Source organism: Psammomys obesus, unplaced genomic scaffold (genome assembly GCF_907164565.1).
Source record: "Psammomys obesus unplaced genomic scaffold, mPsaObe1.curated_primary_1811, whole genome shotgun sequence".
In the NCBI taxonomy this organism is placed as follows: domain Eukaryota; kingdom Metazoa; phylum Chordata; class Mammalia; order Rodentia; family Muridae; genus Psammomys; species Psammomys obesus.
In genome coordinates, this window is record NW_026596040.1 from 22,021,074 (window position 1) to 22,037,308 (window position 16,235).

The following is a 16,235-nucleotide window of genomic DNA, read 5'->3' on the forward strand; positions in this document are numbered from 1 at the left end:
CTTCCTTCCTTCCTTCCTTCCTTCCTTCCTTCCTTCCTTCCTTCCTTCCTTCCTTCCTTCCTTCTTTGGTCAAATGGAGAAAACAGTATCTGCTTCATAGGGCTTTAAGGAATAAACGAGGACACACAGGAAGGACTGGGACAGTGTTGCAGCTAGCAGCTGGAGGGGCCCCCACTCCTGTCCCCTCTCTCGTAGAATCCTCCTTTCACACTCCCCACTCACCTTGGAAGATAACAAGTGGTGGAACTGGGGCGTGAGATAGAACTGAATGCCCTTCCAGGCCCCGGGAAGGGTCACTCCGCGAACTAGCAGCATGAGCAGGATGAGGTAGGGAAAGGTGGCTGTGAAATACACCACCTGGAAGAGGATGGGTTGAGTGGCAGAGAACTCTCCACACAGATCTACCTGCCTATCTCATCCCAGAGACCCGCTTTCTCTGCTTTTGCTGGTCCTGAGCCAGGAACAGCCACCATTTTAGACATGTCTCCATCTCTTCCTCCCTCCTGCTCTCCCCATCACCAGCCCAGTGTTGCTACCCTGCTTCCCAAGGCCACCCCAGTCCCATCTCTACTGCTTCCCCTGGTACCCAGTCACACTACTGGTGGTGAGTGACCCCCACCTGCATCCCTGCAAACCATCTGACACCCTCAACTTCCTGAACATCCAGCCAGCCACTTGTCTTGCCATCTTACCAAGCCTCACCGACCTCTGCCTCGCTGGTGACCATGGCGGTCCCTCCTCTTTAACACTTTCCAACCTATACCGCATAGTGGCATAGTGATGTGCTCTGGCTTAGCAAAGGTCATTTAAAATCTGGGTCATTTAAAAATGACCCAGTTTCCTAAGTCCTAAAACAGCCTATTGCCCTTCTCTCTACCCATCCATCACCTGCAGGGCACACTGCTCTCCTCATATCTGGTCGGTCTTCACCCACACAGTAGTCCAACTTTCCCTACGTGGGTTTCACTTCCCAGCTGCAGGGGTGGACTCATGAACAGGCCCCAGACAAACAGATAATCCCTTCCTGCCACGGAGACTGGGTATGGGGTGGGTACACCGCCCACCTTATTCAATAAGGTAAGTTCTACCCTATCTGCAGACTGAGGGAGCAGACGGAAGAAGCCAGAGTGGAGGAAGGCTTCACTGAGACATCAGACTGTGTAAACATCAAAGGAACCCCAGATCCAGCCATGCCAACCTACACCCCGGGGCTTTCCAGTTAATGAAACAACTGAGTGTGGATCACCTGCAACTCCAAGAGGTCTGTTCTATATATATCCATCCCATAAGCCTTCCACAGACCCTCACTGCAGAGTGCCAAGCTCAGGCAAGGGCACCAACTTGAGTAACCGGTGGGTATTGCCTACTTGGCCTAAAAAATCAGGGAGGCCCTGTGTCCCTACCTCCTTCCCTCTTCCGGCAGAGTCCTCCCCAGGTCCTCCCTTCCCTTCACCGGGTGGACCCTACCATCTCCCTCTCCTTGGCCAGCACCCATTTTCTCTGCAGCCACTGAGCATTGGCACCCAGCCTCCCATGCCTCACCTTGCCCGAGGACTTCACCCCCTTGAGGATACAGAGAAACACGATGACCCAGGCCAGCAGCAGGCAGAGGCAGAGGTTCCAGCGGATCTCACCGGGTCGGCCGATGCCCTGGCTGCCCTGAATGTGCAGGACGTAGCGGCTGTGCGAAACAATGATTCGAGAATCCTCTGGTCATCCTGCCATACTCCATAGGTTTGATGAGAAGGGAGCCATGGCCAGCCTTCCAGGCCAGGTAGGTGCCCCCTGACCCTGCCATGTGTGCTTTCCAAACCCCCTCCATTTGTCTTGGATTGGCTGAGTCTAAGTCCAAGTCCAGCAAGCTTGCCTTTACATGCAACCGGTCCATGAGCTAGGTTCCTCTGAGTTATGGTTCATGTTGGGTAGTCCCACTTCCAAGGCTCCAAGGCCCATACTCCCTTTCTTTGCCTCTTGGTTCTGCATGGTAGCAGCTTTCTCTAGTGCTAGTTCCAGTGCCTGCCTCTGTGCATGGAGTCTCTGATCCTCTATAAAGCCTCTTCATTAAACTCCCTCCAGTAAACCCTCCTGCCAGTGCCATCTGCCCTATTTATGCCTCATCCAATGTGATCAGCCTTAGTATTGGCACAGAGACCCTTGGCAGCCACAGCAACCTTGTCAAGTTCTAGAGTTTTGCATGGCATACTCAAAACTATTAGGCCATACTTTAGCAGATACAGGTTCTCTGGCTGGCCTGAAAATGAGCAAATGAGTGGACTGCACAGGCCATGCAAGCTGGGAGAGGGACCATTTCAAGACACAAACTTATCGGGGGAACCTTTGCAAGAAATCCTTTGTAGGGGAAGGAAGGGACTATCCATCCAGGGTCTGGGCTATCCTAGACTATCCTGGAACAGGACTGAATCAGGAATCCTTGGTGTCACCCTTGCTGCTAACTGAACAAGCCTCTGGACCTTGTTTTCTCAGCTACGAGAGGCTAGTGAGCCATAATGCCATTAGCCACCATTCCCAAGTTCATGAGTGCCTGGCACCACAATGATGGTTTTATTCACATTGCCTTGTTTAAACCTTGAAGGCAACTTCCATCTCACCTCTGCTCTTACACTAATCTGAGGTGGTTCTAACTGTGGAAGGCCCTTGATCTATGCCAAGTGCTTTACCAACTGACATAGCAACACAATAAATGCTTATTCACAGAATGAGTGCTTGAGTAAATGACTAAACAGATAATGTCCTCTAAAGTAGGTATAGCTATCTTCCCCCACTGTGATGGTGGAAGAAACTGAGACTCTCAAATGTCACTCTCACTAATAAATGTCACTCTTGTTAATAAATGGACACTTACTAACTCCTTCACCCCCAGGCTAGACTGCGGTTTCTATAAACTCTGTCTTCTAATCTGCACATCCACTTTCTGAATTATTTACTCTAGTTGTCCTGTTCTAAACATAGCTGGCCAAGAAAGTAGCCAGAATAAGAACCATTTGTCATCCTCCCACAGCCCAGGCTAGACCAGCACAGCACCCTCCTCCTGCCCACCCTCAGTGGCTACTCCAGTCAGGCTGACCTCCAATACTCCTCGCTGGGGCTGACAGTGCTGCTGAGGTTAAGGGGCAGCACCCCATTGCCATCCCTGGGGCCTCTGTGCTCTAGGCAGCGCTCTGTGTTCCACCAGTTGCCACAATGCTCCCAGGGCAGGTTGCTGGTGAGGGAGGCGAAGAGGTAGAAGAGGACATAGGCAATGATCATGTTGTAGTAGATGGCCACCAGGCCTACGATGAGCAGCATGGCCGCGCCTGCACCTGGAATAGGGAAGAGAGAGCATCCCCTCTGGGCTAGAGCCTGGGGGCGGGGCATGGCCATGGCTGCACTCAACAAAGCCAGGAATCACCGAGGCCTTACCTTTGAAGAGGGGACTGATTTTCCAGACAGCCAGGGGTCCCAGGCTGGAGAACTGACCCAGGGACAGCTCAAGAAAGAAGAGGGGAATGCCACAGATGGCCAGCATGAGGAAGTAGGGCACAAGGAAGGCTCCTGCAGGGAAGTAGCAGATGGGGGTGGGATTCAGGTGGACCAGCCCCTCCAAGGCTCCATGCTGGCTGGCCCACCTCTGTCCCTTGACAGCAGCCTCCTGCGGAGGATGGGGCGCTTCTCCTAAGGGTCACTGAGGCCGGGAGGAGGAGGAAACTGATGGGTGTTTACTCATTTCTGTAGCTAGAGAGCCCAGAACATGGCTGAGCACAGAGCAGACACTCCAGAAACAGCTGCTGAGTGAGTGAATACATGAAGAGTGGATGAATGGGTTATCTCCCAAAGAGCACCAGCTCTACACCTCCAGAATCTGGCTCCAATGGTCTCTTCCTCATCAGGGTTGCCACGGATGCTCCGGCTGGCACCTGAGACTTCATGGGCCCTGCAGTTTCCTGGGCCTGGCATCCTTCCCCTTCTCTTCGCACATAGACAGCCACCTCCTTCAGACAGCTGCCTACCACCAGATGGCCCTGGCAATGCTATAGTCACACAGCTAGCCCTCTGCCCTCCCTCCTGAAGCTCCATGGGTAAATATCCGAAGTCACGCTGAACACTTTCCTTGCAATTCTGTATCTACTCATTCTGTCGATCTTCTAAGAGGCTCTGGGTGACTAAACCTTCCATAACAGAGTCATTCCAGAAGGGTCTGTGTCTGTGCTCCCCACCCCAACTTTATGGAGGAGGGCTGCCTGTCTGAGAAAGAAGTGAGGTCAACACACAGAACAGGGAAGCAGGGAGTGGGAGAGGGGAGAATCCCGGAGACTTGGAGGCTGGCGGTGGACTCACAGTTTTGCTTGGTCTGGTATTACCTGGTTTCCCCTTTGCCAACACACACCTCTTTAATGAGTTTGGGAAAGGAAATTGGAGATATGCAAGAGCATGGATCTCTGGAGAAGGCAGTTGGAAGGTTGAATCTGCACCATCTGGCTTTAGACAGGGACTTGGCCTCTCCAGACCCCAGCTACTTCAACATTTCCAAGGTGCCTACTCAGAAGGCTTGTTATCAGGGCAGGACTTGGCCAGTGGTATATGTCACCCCCATCATTAATGAGGCTTAGCATAACTTGATGGAGAATCAAGGACAAAGGGAATTACTTGTAATATAGCATAGATTCTTGTGTTTGCAATCTGAATGGAAAGAACGATGAGAGGAGGGAACATTTGACAATTCTAGAGAGAGAATGGTGGATGGAGAAGGGCCTTGGAGGAGGTGGGGGAAGGGACAGGGGACACTGCAAAGCATGAGTAGTAACAGTAGGTACTACTCTTTGCACCCACAACGGGTAAGCAGGCAGCTCTTTCTGCTCACCATAGGGTCTGGGAAAGCATGAGGCCTCGAGGAAACCTGGGTATCATGCTTCGGATGGCAAGACAGGAGGAGGGGCTTGGGTGATGAAAAGGGACAGGTAAAATAAGCTTTCCCCTTATAACCCAAGATCACTTCAAAGGTCATCCTATAGCCCCCAAGCCTTGGTCTGTCACCCCAGCTGCTACCAAGAGGTTCCCAGGCCCATACCGCCTCCATTGGTGTAGGCTCGGTAGGGAAACCGCCAGACATTCCCCAGGCCCACACAGTAGCCGATGCAGGACAGTAAGAAGTCCAGTTTGCCTGTCCAGTTGCCCCTGTCTGCTGCAAAGTCTATGTCCAGGTCCACATCACCCTGGTCACTGGGAGTCATCAGCAGGTCCGGGGTGACAGGCTGCCAACAAGAGAACAAAGCAAACAGGGAGGAGGGTGAGGCCAGAATGGAACTGGAACCCAAGCCAAGACTGTGGAACTGGATAAGGCTGAGTGGACAATGTTCCATCAGTTCAGATAATCAAGTAATTTCACCTGGACCCAAGAGGTTTTAGCTTACAGACCCTCAGGGACCAGCAGGTGGCTCAGCTCTTAGGAAGCTGCCTGGCTTCCATCCTGGCTAGCAGAAATAGGCCAAGGATAATCCAATTTTAATATCACTGCCAATGATGATCCTTGTGACTGTGTTAGTGATCACAGCACTAAACATTCTACTTGCATCACCTGAGCCAACTACTCATCCACACTCCATTCCAAGCATGAGGGAAGCTGCAGGAGGGGTCATGACCTACCTGAGGCTTTTGACTGCCTGGCTATTAGGAGAACCATGCCTGGCACCCAGAATGCATGGATGCTGATGCCATGGTCTTTACCCACTTGGAGATTATGTCCATCTGGGTACCCGGACTGTGTGGAGCACACCAAAGGGCAGGGGGCCAGACTGAGAGATGTTCAGGAAAAGTGGCTCCAGGGGACAGGGAAGAAGCCAGGGTAGCCCTGGCACAGAAAGCAGAGGACTTGACAGAGTGTGGGTTCCCTGAGGAAGGGATCAGAATTCTGACTTGTAGCTCAGAGGACCTAGTGGGGACTGTGGTTTTTGCCTAGCACTCAGGAAGAAGCACCTTAAGCTCTGTCTCAGAAAGTCACCATCCAACTATCATTAGTGGGAAGGAAAGTGCAGAAAAGAATGAGGCCAGTTGGCTGGCTCCTTTCATCATTCACTGTGGTCAGAAAGGTCCCTGTGGGTGTTGCTGAGAGGTGGTGGGTCAGCTCCAGACACTTGAGATCTTGGCTCCAGAGCATGCAAGTTGGCCTATTTATGAGTTTTGGTTTACTGCCTGAAGGAAGCTCAGAGGTACAGGAAGAACCACCTAAAATCCAGGGAGAAGCTCCCAGCAAGAAACGTGGGAAAAGGTCAGAATACGGCAACGCACCTGGCCTGCTTGCTTCTGAAATCCCCTAGTGCCCCGGGGAACGGAAATACAAAGCCAATCAGTAAACATCCAGCCATAGTGTTCACCATAGGAGAAAGGCCCCTCCCTCAGCTTTTCATCCAGATAGACTTGTAGGAATTCCTGGGAACCAGGAGACTGATTCTGACCCATGGTCTGTGCTAACATACAATATGACCATAATCTTCTGGACCTCAGTTTTCCCATCTAGACAGTGTGGAGACTGGGTAGATCAGTTTTTCCAGAAACCTCTTCTTTGAGATACTCAGGCATTCTGTAGAAGAATCCTCCAGTCAAAAGCTAGGTCAACACAATCTAAAATGTATTATTATTATTATATTATTATTATTATTATTATTATTATTATTATTATTATTATTATTATTATTTTGGTTTTTTCAAGACAGGGTTTCTCTGTGTAGCCTTGGCTGTCCTGGAACTCACTCTGTAGACCAGGCTGGCCTCAAACTCACAGAGAGCTACCTGCCTCTGTCTCCCAGATTAAAGGCAGAGGCAGGTAGCTCTCTGGGATTAGAGGCTTGCACTACCACCACTTGGCTTAAAATGTATGTCTTTGTTAAAGGACTGGTCAGCTCGTGTAATGGGCTAGGGCATTCCCAGCAGGGACTCTGTTCAAGGAAAGAGTCTCAAGGAGCCTGAATGCTGTTAGCTTCAGAGGTGTAAGTCTACTGAGGGGCAAGGAACAGCCTCCCCAGGGTTAGCCAACCCACTGACCAGATGAGTTTCCAGCCCAAAGACTTTCCACCCAAAATAGCTAGTGACGGGGGAGGCTTCACTGGGTACTGGCCACACAAGCGTCACCAGGATCAAGATGATGAAAGGAGGGCTGGGGTGTGGCTCAGTGATAGAGCATCTGTCCTCATGCACCAGGCAGGCCTGGCTTCCAACCCTGGCAGAATAGGGGTGCAAAGGATCATGCAGCTAGAGATGTCTGCTCTTGTGTCAGGCTGGGCAGTGGATCTCGAGGCTGTACTGAAATTACAGTGTTGGGCTGACTCGGTGACAGTAGTGTGACCACCAGGACAGCATTCTTGTCTGTGGTTGGACAACGGTGACAGAGACAGCCTGGCAGGGTTGTGGGTGATAGTGACAGACAGAATGGAAAAGGTACTTTAGAACTGAGATAAATAAACACTGCGGTGACAGTTTTCTGCTATAGCCTAGGACATGCTGAGGTGAGGGTAGCAGTTTAGCTGAGCTCTTCCCTTTCCCTCCCCTCCCCTAAGGCTGCCTCTCTAGTTACAAGAACCAGCCTTTGGGGACCCTCAGGCTTCCACAGGGACCTCTAATGAGGGAGTTGGTGGCAGCCAGCTATCATGACCCCTGTCACTAGGTTGCAAGGTAGGCCTGACACTCTGAGACCTCTGCCGCTTTCAGGGCAGCTGACAGGAGGTCCCAGTAATGAGGCTCCTCGGATCCCCTCAGAGATGCTGCCCTTTCCACACTCACAGAGCAGTCCGATCTGTTTCCATGGCGACAAGAGTTCTAAGAGCAGGAAGCTGACAACTGGTCCCCCACCTCCCCCAATCAGGAGGAGGCTTGCTCTTGTTCCAGGGACAGGGAATGGGGTCCCCCAAAGATGAGCCAATCAGGAAACTACATGAAGCCCTAGCCCCACCATCAGGTGAATCCTGGGAGGCTGGCACAATGAGAATGGGGCTGTTCCAGAAGCAGCAGCCAGCAGCCAAATATATGGAGGCAGGGCCAGAACCTACCTGGCTTGCTTTCCATTTCCACCTGGTTGGGAGCTCCCACTCCCCACTCTAGCTCACGCAGGAACACACTTCTGAGCCTGCAGCTGCACCCTGCCTTTTAGGGACCAACAGATATAGGTCCCCACCCTCAGACATCAGGTGAAGGGTGGACTAGGAGAGGAGTACTGCCAAGCCTAGGAGGATCTTCTACCTTCTTGGAAAGACAAAAGGCATCCTGGATTTCCCACCTCACTGCAGGAAACAGAGCTCCAGAGAGGACAGGGAGAGGCCCAAGGTCAAATGGTAAGCCAAGGTCAGAGCAGGACTAAGACAAGCTCCTCCCACAAGTCCAGTCCTGCTTCTGCTGACCCTTGGTCCTGCTCTCCTAGATGTTGGGTGTGTGTGGGTGTCAGCGCTGCTCTGCTTGTTCTAGGTAGCTTCTACTTCCCCATAAGTCACAAAGCACTCTCTTCTGTGCCTCAGTGGCCCTGCCTAAAAAATGGGGCTAGTGGGGTCTATCGGGTGGCTGAAGCAGCAGAGGCTGAGGAAGTTCCTATGGGGTGTACTCAGCAAGAGTTTCCTACCACGTGGTTGTTTCTCTCATTCCTGGCTGTGACAGAGAAGGGCAGGGGCTCTTGTGGGAAGGGAGAGCAAAAAGGAGAAAGAGAACCCTAGGGGAACTGGGGACAAGACCTAACAGGTTCCAAAAGACACAAATGACTTCACGAAGTGGCTCCCACCAGCCAATAAAAAAGACCCCAGTGACTTCAGGCCTGGGAGCCTGAAGTCAGAAAGCACGATTGAAGAGGTGTGTGTGTGTGTGTGTGTGTGTGTGTGTGTGTGTGTGTGTGTGTGGTGAGTGATGAGAGCAGCCAGCCTCTCACAGTCTTCTCACGTGTACCTGCCCCTTCCAGTTCATAGCATCTCCATATCTCACACAGCCTAGCGGGCGGGGGAGGGGTTCTTGTCGCCACACTGGAGACTGGTTGGAGATGGCTGGAGAGCGGACTTGACCAGCCACCGCCAAGCGGCGGCTTCAGAAACAGGACTCAGGAGTTCTTTCTTGTCTGTGGCTGGTACTTTAAAGCACGTCGCCAGGAAACTTACCTCAGTACGCCCCCTCCCCCACAAACAACTGGGAGGTCCAGCATGGCAAGGTTCGGAGTTCGAGGTCTGCCTCACATCTCTGCTGCTACTCTACCTCCTCTTCTCAGATTCCTGAACCCCCGCCTTGTCTCCCTTCAACCCTGACTAGCGACTGTCTAGGGCCGGGGGTGGGGGGCGTCTAAGTAAGGAAAGGGAAGGCTGCTGTGGAAAGGGACAAGAGAGGCATCAGAGGGGTCCCAGCCCGTAGGGCCTGAGCCCTCAGGACTGAAGCGAGTCCGATGGAAGCTGGCAAAGGCCCTTCCATATAGAGTGCCCAGGTGAAGCCAGGGTGAGATCCCAGCCCTAGCAGAGCCCAGCTCAGTGTTGACATTCAGCTTCTAACGCCCCCACCCTAAGTCTGGTAGAACAGATGGAGTACTGGGAGAGGGGTATCTGACCCCAGCCACCCATCTGCACCTCCTAGGGCTGCAGACACCTGTTTGCAGGCCGGGGCGGCACAGTGAACCCGGACCCTAGCACTACACCCCTACCCACAGGGGAGATCGTGACCCCGCCCCTCCCGGTAATCCCGTTTGGGAGGAGGCTCCCTAGCCCTGAGCCTTGGCGGCATCCCTTTGGCCCCGTCGATCCTCCCAGCCTCGCTCAGGTGCGCTCCGCCCTCGTGCCCCTACCTTGCGGAGGTGAGCTCCCTGGAGCTTCTTCATCTTGGAGAGCTGGCGCTTGCTCGCACGAGCGCAGAGAGCCAGCGAGGCGGGTGCAGAGCGCTGGTCCTACCTCTGCGCCTTTGCCCCCGCGGCTCCCGCGCACGGGCTGGGGAGGGCGCAGGCGCTGCCGTGAGGCCGCTGCGGGCGTGGGGCGCTGCGAACGCCCTGCCTCTCCCTGCGCAGCGCCCTGGGCTGGGGAGACACCCAGACAGATCCGATGACGGACAGACGGCGGCGGGGGGGATGCGCGCGCCCCCGCACGCAGAGCTGCGGATTGGAGCTGCCCGAGCGGGTGGGGAGGGGGTTGCGTGACAGAAACCGTCGGCCGCAGCTACGGTCTCCTGGGTGACCTTGGGCAAGTGACTGCCTTCTCTGGGCCTCCCTTCCATTAGTTGGGTGAGGCCAGAGGCAGGCAGAGTGGTCCTGCACACTAATATTCCTGTGTGGGGTTCTGGCACCGGACTACATTTTTTGCTGATGACCTTAACTTAAGTTTCCTGCAAGGCAACCTCTTTACCTTATGTCACTTTTCTGGGATGTAAGGAATTTAGAGAGACCAAACAGAAACAAACAAACAAACAAACAAAACAAAAAAACCCAAAAAAACAGGGTAGTCATTCAACTACTGTTTAGTTGCTCACTCAGCCAACGGCCCACTAGTCTAAGACACTTATCCAGTATCTTAAAATGGTCCTGGGCCACACCTTCTTTTCTCAACTCAGAGAGGCTGATGCGGATGAAGAAACTGAAGGACTGGGAAGTTAGTTATTCATTCGAGGCCACACTGAGACAGTAGGGACAGAGTCAGGCTTCATAGGCTTCCCATAGACATAATGGCTCTTGGCTCTACTGGTTGTTTTTTTTGGGGGGGGCGAGGGGGATGAAAGTGCAGTTGGGAGGTTTGGAGGAGAAGAGCAGGCAAGGGTCACCGTGTTGGTGCCTTGCGATGTAGTGTGAAAGCAGGTTTCTGTCTATCAGCACTATGGCCTCAGGCCTATACATTTTATCTGTGAAATGGGCCACCGACTGGCCGGCAGATGTCTGGAGGAGCTCTCAGAGAGCCTGCCCGTCTTGTGAGCCTTCGGCTAGGGTGGAAAACTGACAGCTGGAGTGACTGAGCAATCAGTGCACTAGTTTGCTGAGATGAACCACTATGGGAAGGTAGGCACGGAAAAACCCATGCCCTCTGAAGGCGCCTGCCCCCTTTAGACACTCACCATCCATATGTTTGCTCTCTACATGAAGGGGAAGGGGGCTTTGGGAGATGCCAGGGTAGGGTCTGCTCAGGGGTTTGAGAGTAGGGTTGGGCTTCAGGGTTCCAGAGTTCCTGACCTGGGTGCCTCCCCATCTCCCATCGTCCTCCCCAGCCTTTGAGCTAATCCTATCTGAGTCTAGCCAGCCAAGGCTTCCCTGACTGAGGAGGAAGAAACTTCTCCCTGCTGCCTCTGCCCCTAGGAGTCTCACGTGGCCAGGATGGGCTGAGCACACTTCCTGAACCCTGCAGTATTAGGATGGATGCCCATGTCCAGTATTCAATGATCAATTCTTCCCAACAGCTCCAGAAAGTAAGTGTGCGTAGATCACATTTTGTATGTGAAGAAACTTTCTCAGAGGAATGATGTCATGTGCCCAAAATCTCAGAGAACCTCAGAGCTTTAGGAATAAGTCTGGAGGGCCTATAGCCCTGCTCAGGAGGAGCAGAGATCTGGGGCTCAGGAAGAAGGCTCATGCAGGTCCATTCTCCCTCTTCCTTTGCCCTCCCTCTCCTCCTACCCTCCCTTTGACACTGGAAACTGTCAGGCCTTTGGAAGGTTCAGAGAGCCTTGGGAACAGGGGCTTGGGTGAGGTGTCCCAGAAATCTGGACTCTTTCTGGCTCCTGCATAGTAACACCTGACTGATGGCCTTTCTCGAGCAAGCATATTGTGTGGTGACCGCTGAGCTCTGGTGAGAGTCACTGGGGGTATGGTGTACAGGCTGGGTCCATCCTTTCCAGATGGGGAAACCGAGGCCCAGAGAGGCCAAGACTTGCAAAAATTACTCAGTAAGGGTAAAGCAGATCCACACCTAGAATGCAGGATGTGAGGTCACTAAAGCTGCATTTCCCGGTCACCTCTCTGCCATCATCTCCCTGTCACCAAGCTTGGGTGGGAAAAAAGCAAAACACTTATGATTTTTCTGGCAGATGTTGCCTGCGTCAGTCACTTGACCCCCTGAAGCCCTAGCTTTGTAATCACACAGTAACCAAGGGTTTGGTGACCAGACATGCTTGCCTAGTCCCTGTCCCCAGTCTGGAGGGGCTTGGAAGCTATCACTCCTTAAATTCTTTCCCTTCTCCCTTCCCTCCCCCACCCATTTCCTTCACTCACAAAGTCTCTTGGTTTCACCACAAGCCAGAAGTGAAATGGAGATGTGTGCCGATTTAAGGAAAGTGTTAGATGAAAATGTACTTCCTTTATTATATAGGGAGATATTTTTAAAAGCATATAAATAAACATTTTTAATTTGCTTAAACGTTCGGATTTTGTCGCCGTAGAGCATGTGTTTTGTTACACAAGGAGTGGTGACTGTGAAAAATGAGGCTCCAGACTGCCAGTCCATCTGGTGCAGTGGGGACGATGCCCTTCTGGAGTGGGCCTGCAGGCCGGGATTGCCCTCCAGGGCCATTTTGGTGGGCGTCTCCCCATCCCAGGGCCAGACTGTTTTTCACAGAGACTGAAGACCTCTTTCACATTCCTGCTGTCACACATGCAGAGCCCCTCAGCTGCTGGAGCCCACCTCTTCCAAGGCACTGGGCTTCCAACATGGAGCTGGAGTTATATGGATCCAAGGAAACGGTGCCGGTATGCTCTGTTCTCATTTGCTAGGACCTGGTTTTCTGCTTTAGAGGACCAGTCCAAACCAGGTCTACTGTTGGAGCCTCGAAGGCTATGCACAGCTCCCCGAACAACACCTGCTCTTCCCAGACGATAGCTGGGACACCCCTATCTCTGGGGTGGCTGCAGGGTCTGCTGTGACCTGAAGAGTTCTCTTTCCTTAGCTACTGCCACACCTCAACCTCTCCCCAGAACTTTTTTTTTTTTTCTTTTCCTTCTGGACAAGGTCTCAGGTAGTCCAGGCCGGCCTTGAGCTTACTGTGTAAGCCAAGAATGACCTTGAAGTTTTGATCTTCCTGCCTCCACCATTCCGGTGCTGGGATTACAGGCATGTGCCACCACACCCAGTTTTTCACAGTACTGGAGACTGAACCCAGGCCTTCATGCATCCCTACCAACTGAGCTGTATCTCCAGCCCCTCCAGTGGAACGCTTTTAGGTGGCCGGAAGACCATAGCATGCTTGGAGACATACACAGGCAACTCCTCTTCCTCTTGGAGTTCAGATGCCAACGGACAGGTGACCCACACCCAACCTCCTGGGCTCCCGTGTGAATGACTGCTGCAGTCCCAGTGCCTGCTGGGTAGAGGTCTTCTAGAGCCAGGGCCTCATCTCCCCATGCCACCAACTGTCCTCAGCGCTGTGGTGGTTGCAACTGCAGCCAGACATGCAAGGATCTCAAGTGGGGCACAAAGCATGGGCTGGGCCTGTGCTGCTTGGTACAAAGAATAGCTATGCTACGTCCCTTTGATAGATGGGGAGGCCCAAAGAGTCTAAGCACATTAGCTTCCAGCTCTCCTAAGCTGGAAGCTGCCACACTGGATCTCAGCCCACTTAACTCCAGAACCTGACGCTCCACTCAGTCACGGAGATGGCATGGCCCTCCAGCCCCAAGACTCCAGCACTCCCTTGTGTGGGTGATGCTCACAGGTACCGGTGCCAGTTTCCTGGGTAGGAAGCATGGGGAAGGAACACTGACAGAACCAGCTCACGCCTGTGATCCCAGCATTCCAAAGGCTGTGGTGGTTGCAAAGATTAGCACCATGCGTTTAAGGCCAGGCTTGACCTTTTGGTGAGTTTCAGGTCAGTCTGGCCAGGGAAAGGGCTCAACAGGTTTTAAAAGCATTTGCTGCATAAATCCTTTTTTACACCCAAAACAGCTAGACCAGAGAAGGAAATGGAGGCCTAGAGAGGTGAAGTAGTTACCCTAGGGTCATGCAGATCAGAAGGCTAAACTCACTGCCAGCTACCAGCCTCTCCCTTCTCCACTCTTCTGGCGCCACCTGGTTCCAGAGGCTCTGGTGTCAGCTGCCACAGAGAGGCCCTGCTAGCTCCCCAGTGGATGGCTGAAGCGAGGAGGCTGGTGTGCTGGGGCTGGGAACACCTGTACACGCTTATCCCAGGCCCAGGAGCAAAGGGCAAAGGCAGACGGGCTGCACACACTTTTTATGACCTAGCCAACTCCCAGAACAGTAAACAGAGGGGCAGGCAGCTGGCACCAGAGCCCTCTGGGCAGAGAGGGCCCTAGGTAGCTGACTTCTGCCTACCTCTGGGAAAGAGGTGAGAAGAACATCTCTTCCCTGAAGCTTGGAAAAAACAAAACAAAACTCTAAAGCTCCCATTGCTCCCATTCCTTCTTCCCTTCTGGACCTGACCATCACCTACAGATCCTAGTTCAAGCACACTGCCTCCTCCAGGAAGCCTTCGAGGCCCCCCAATGGGCTCTGCTGTCCATCTTCACAGACACAGTGCCGTGTCTAGAGCAAAGTTCTGACTGGCCCTTATCTTTTTATACTGGCACCATTACACATATGTGGCACTCTTCCCACTGGGCCAGGCACTTCTTGGGGGCAAGGACTGTGTGCTTTCCAGGCTCGCCTGGCACATAGAGGCAGTCTGAATAACAATATTGCAGGAAAAACCTGAACTGAAGGCACCCGAAGGATTAGAAGGTAGACAGGAGGGCTCTGGGGCTACCACTCACACAAAGACACGTTTCTTCAGCCTCAGACCTGCTTTGGCAGGTCCTGTTTGATCTGCCATGTTTTAAAGGTGACCTTGTTGGAGGAACTACGGAATGGAGAGGAGACACACAATCATGAGAAAGGACAGATGGTGATTAAACTTTTTAAAAAATTCCTTTAATGCTATGTATGATTTTTTTTTTAATAAATTGTTTAAAGGGGGAAAACTTATTCCTGAAGCTGCATCCAAGAGATTCCACTCCGCTTAATCCCTGTCCAGCTGGGAGTTCCCCGTGGTCTGGGGGCTCCTAGGTGTGATAGACAGCCTGTGGGGAGGTGGGCATGAACAGGTATGTGGACTCTGAGTCTACCCTGAGAGGCTTCCCTTCCATCCATAAGCCTCCCTGGAGTGCCAGGGAGGAGCAAGTTCTGTTTCAAGAGTAATAGCCAATTGCCCAACCTCTACCTCATACCCAGTCCTGGCAACTTTGTGGCCACCTCCAGGCTAGGGGAGGGCAGAGCATGGGGCACTAGGGCAGGTGGAGGTGAGGCTGCATGAGGAGACAGGTGGGACAGATATCATCCTGTACCTCACATGGGAGTTTAGACTCATGTGTACCACTTTCTTTCAACACTGTCTCTTCTCTCCAGGGCCAGTCCGGTCCATGTAGCAGCCTTCCACCTCACCCTGGAGCCCTTGGAGGAGGAGGTAGAGCCTCAACCTTGTCTTATATGCTGGTTGAGTCCTCTAGATCTTGCAATATCTCCAGGTGGTTAAAACCTCTCACTAGGGCTCCCCATTACCCCCATGGCCTAGACCACAAGAACTTTAAGAGATCCTTATCCAACAGGCTCCTCACACAGCCCAGCTTAAGGAGGGCAGAGAGTGGGCAGGCTACTTGTCCCAGGTAGGCAATTTGTCCACAGTGATCCCAAAGGTCGGCAGCAGGGCTAGAACTCAGAACAGGCTCCTTGGGCTCCAGCAAAGCCAGATACCCAACATTCAAGTCCCTAGATGCCTGGGCCCCAGGCTGGAAGGGGCTAGGGTAGAAACTCCTCCTTGACAGGCACTGGAGAGGGGGTACCCAGAAGGCCTGCATTGGTGGGGCATAGACTACCCAGGGGTGGCCCTGATGGGGCAGGGGTGCCATCCAGGGGCAGGGGCAGCTGTGTGGGAGGCAGCGACTGCTGCTGCTGCTGCTGCTGTTGCTGCTGCTTCTTCTTGTTCACCTTACGCTCCTTGGCCCGACGGTTCTGGAACCAGATCTTTACCTGTGGGATTGCAGAGAGCTTATGTAGCACGTGTTAGGAGGGAGCTGTGCTGTGGGAGGTGGTCTCTACGGACCACTTTCTGCTCCAGCCACCAGACCCTGTGGACTAAAACACATTCTCCCCGTTCTCCCCGTGCCCTAGACACCCTTCTCTTAAACCTCCTTCCTAGGCCTCATTACTCCACAGCCCCTGTGTCCTGTGACTGTCCTCCCTGTAGGTCTGAATAGCACTGATCACTGCCCACTATAGCCCCCTAACCCCCGTGTGTGTGTGTGTGTGTGTGTGTGTGTGTGTGTGTGT

At 53.0% G+C, this 16,235-nt stretch overlaps 2 protein-coding genes across 2 annotated transcripts in view; both read right to left on the minus strand.

Annotated features, from left to right (window-relative positions):
- Slc6a7 (solute carrier family 6 member 7) overlaps window positions 1–9,968 on the minus strand; it is an 18,069-nt gene extending 8,101 nt beyond the window's left edge. The window contains exons 1-6 of the mRNA XM_055622833.1: window positions 9,794–9,968; window positions 5,066–5,249; window positions 3,421–3,552; window positions 3,086–3,320; window positions 1,543–1,681; window positions 223–357 (exon numbers count right to left, since the gene is read on the minus strand). Coding sequence (XP_055478808.1) covers window positions 223–357; window positions 1,543–1,681; window positions 3,086–3,320; window positions 3,421–3,552; window positions 5,066–5,249; window positions 9,794–9,826 — 858 coding nt within the window. The 5' untranslated portion in view covers window positions 9,827–9,968. The remainder of the gene's footprint in view (window positions 1–222; window positions 358–1,542; window positions 1,682–3,085; window positions 3,321–3,420; window positions 3,553–5,065; window positions 5,250–9,793) is intronic.
- Window positions 9,969–14,818: 4,850 nt separating this feature from the next.
- Window positions 14,819–16,235, minus strand: part of Cdx1 (caudal type homeobox 1) — an 18,285-nt gene continuing 16,868 nt past the window's right edge. Inside the window, exon 3 of the mRNA XM_055622741.1 lies at window positions 14,819–15,935. Within this exon, the coding sequence (XP_055478716.1) occupies window positions 15,705–15,935 (231 nt within the window). The 3' untranslated portion in view covers window positions 14,819–15,704. The remainder of the gene's footprint in view (window positions 15,936–16,235) is intronic.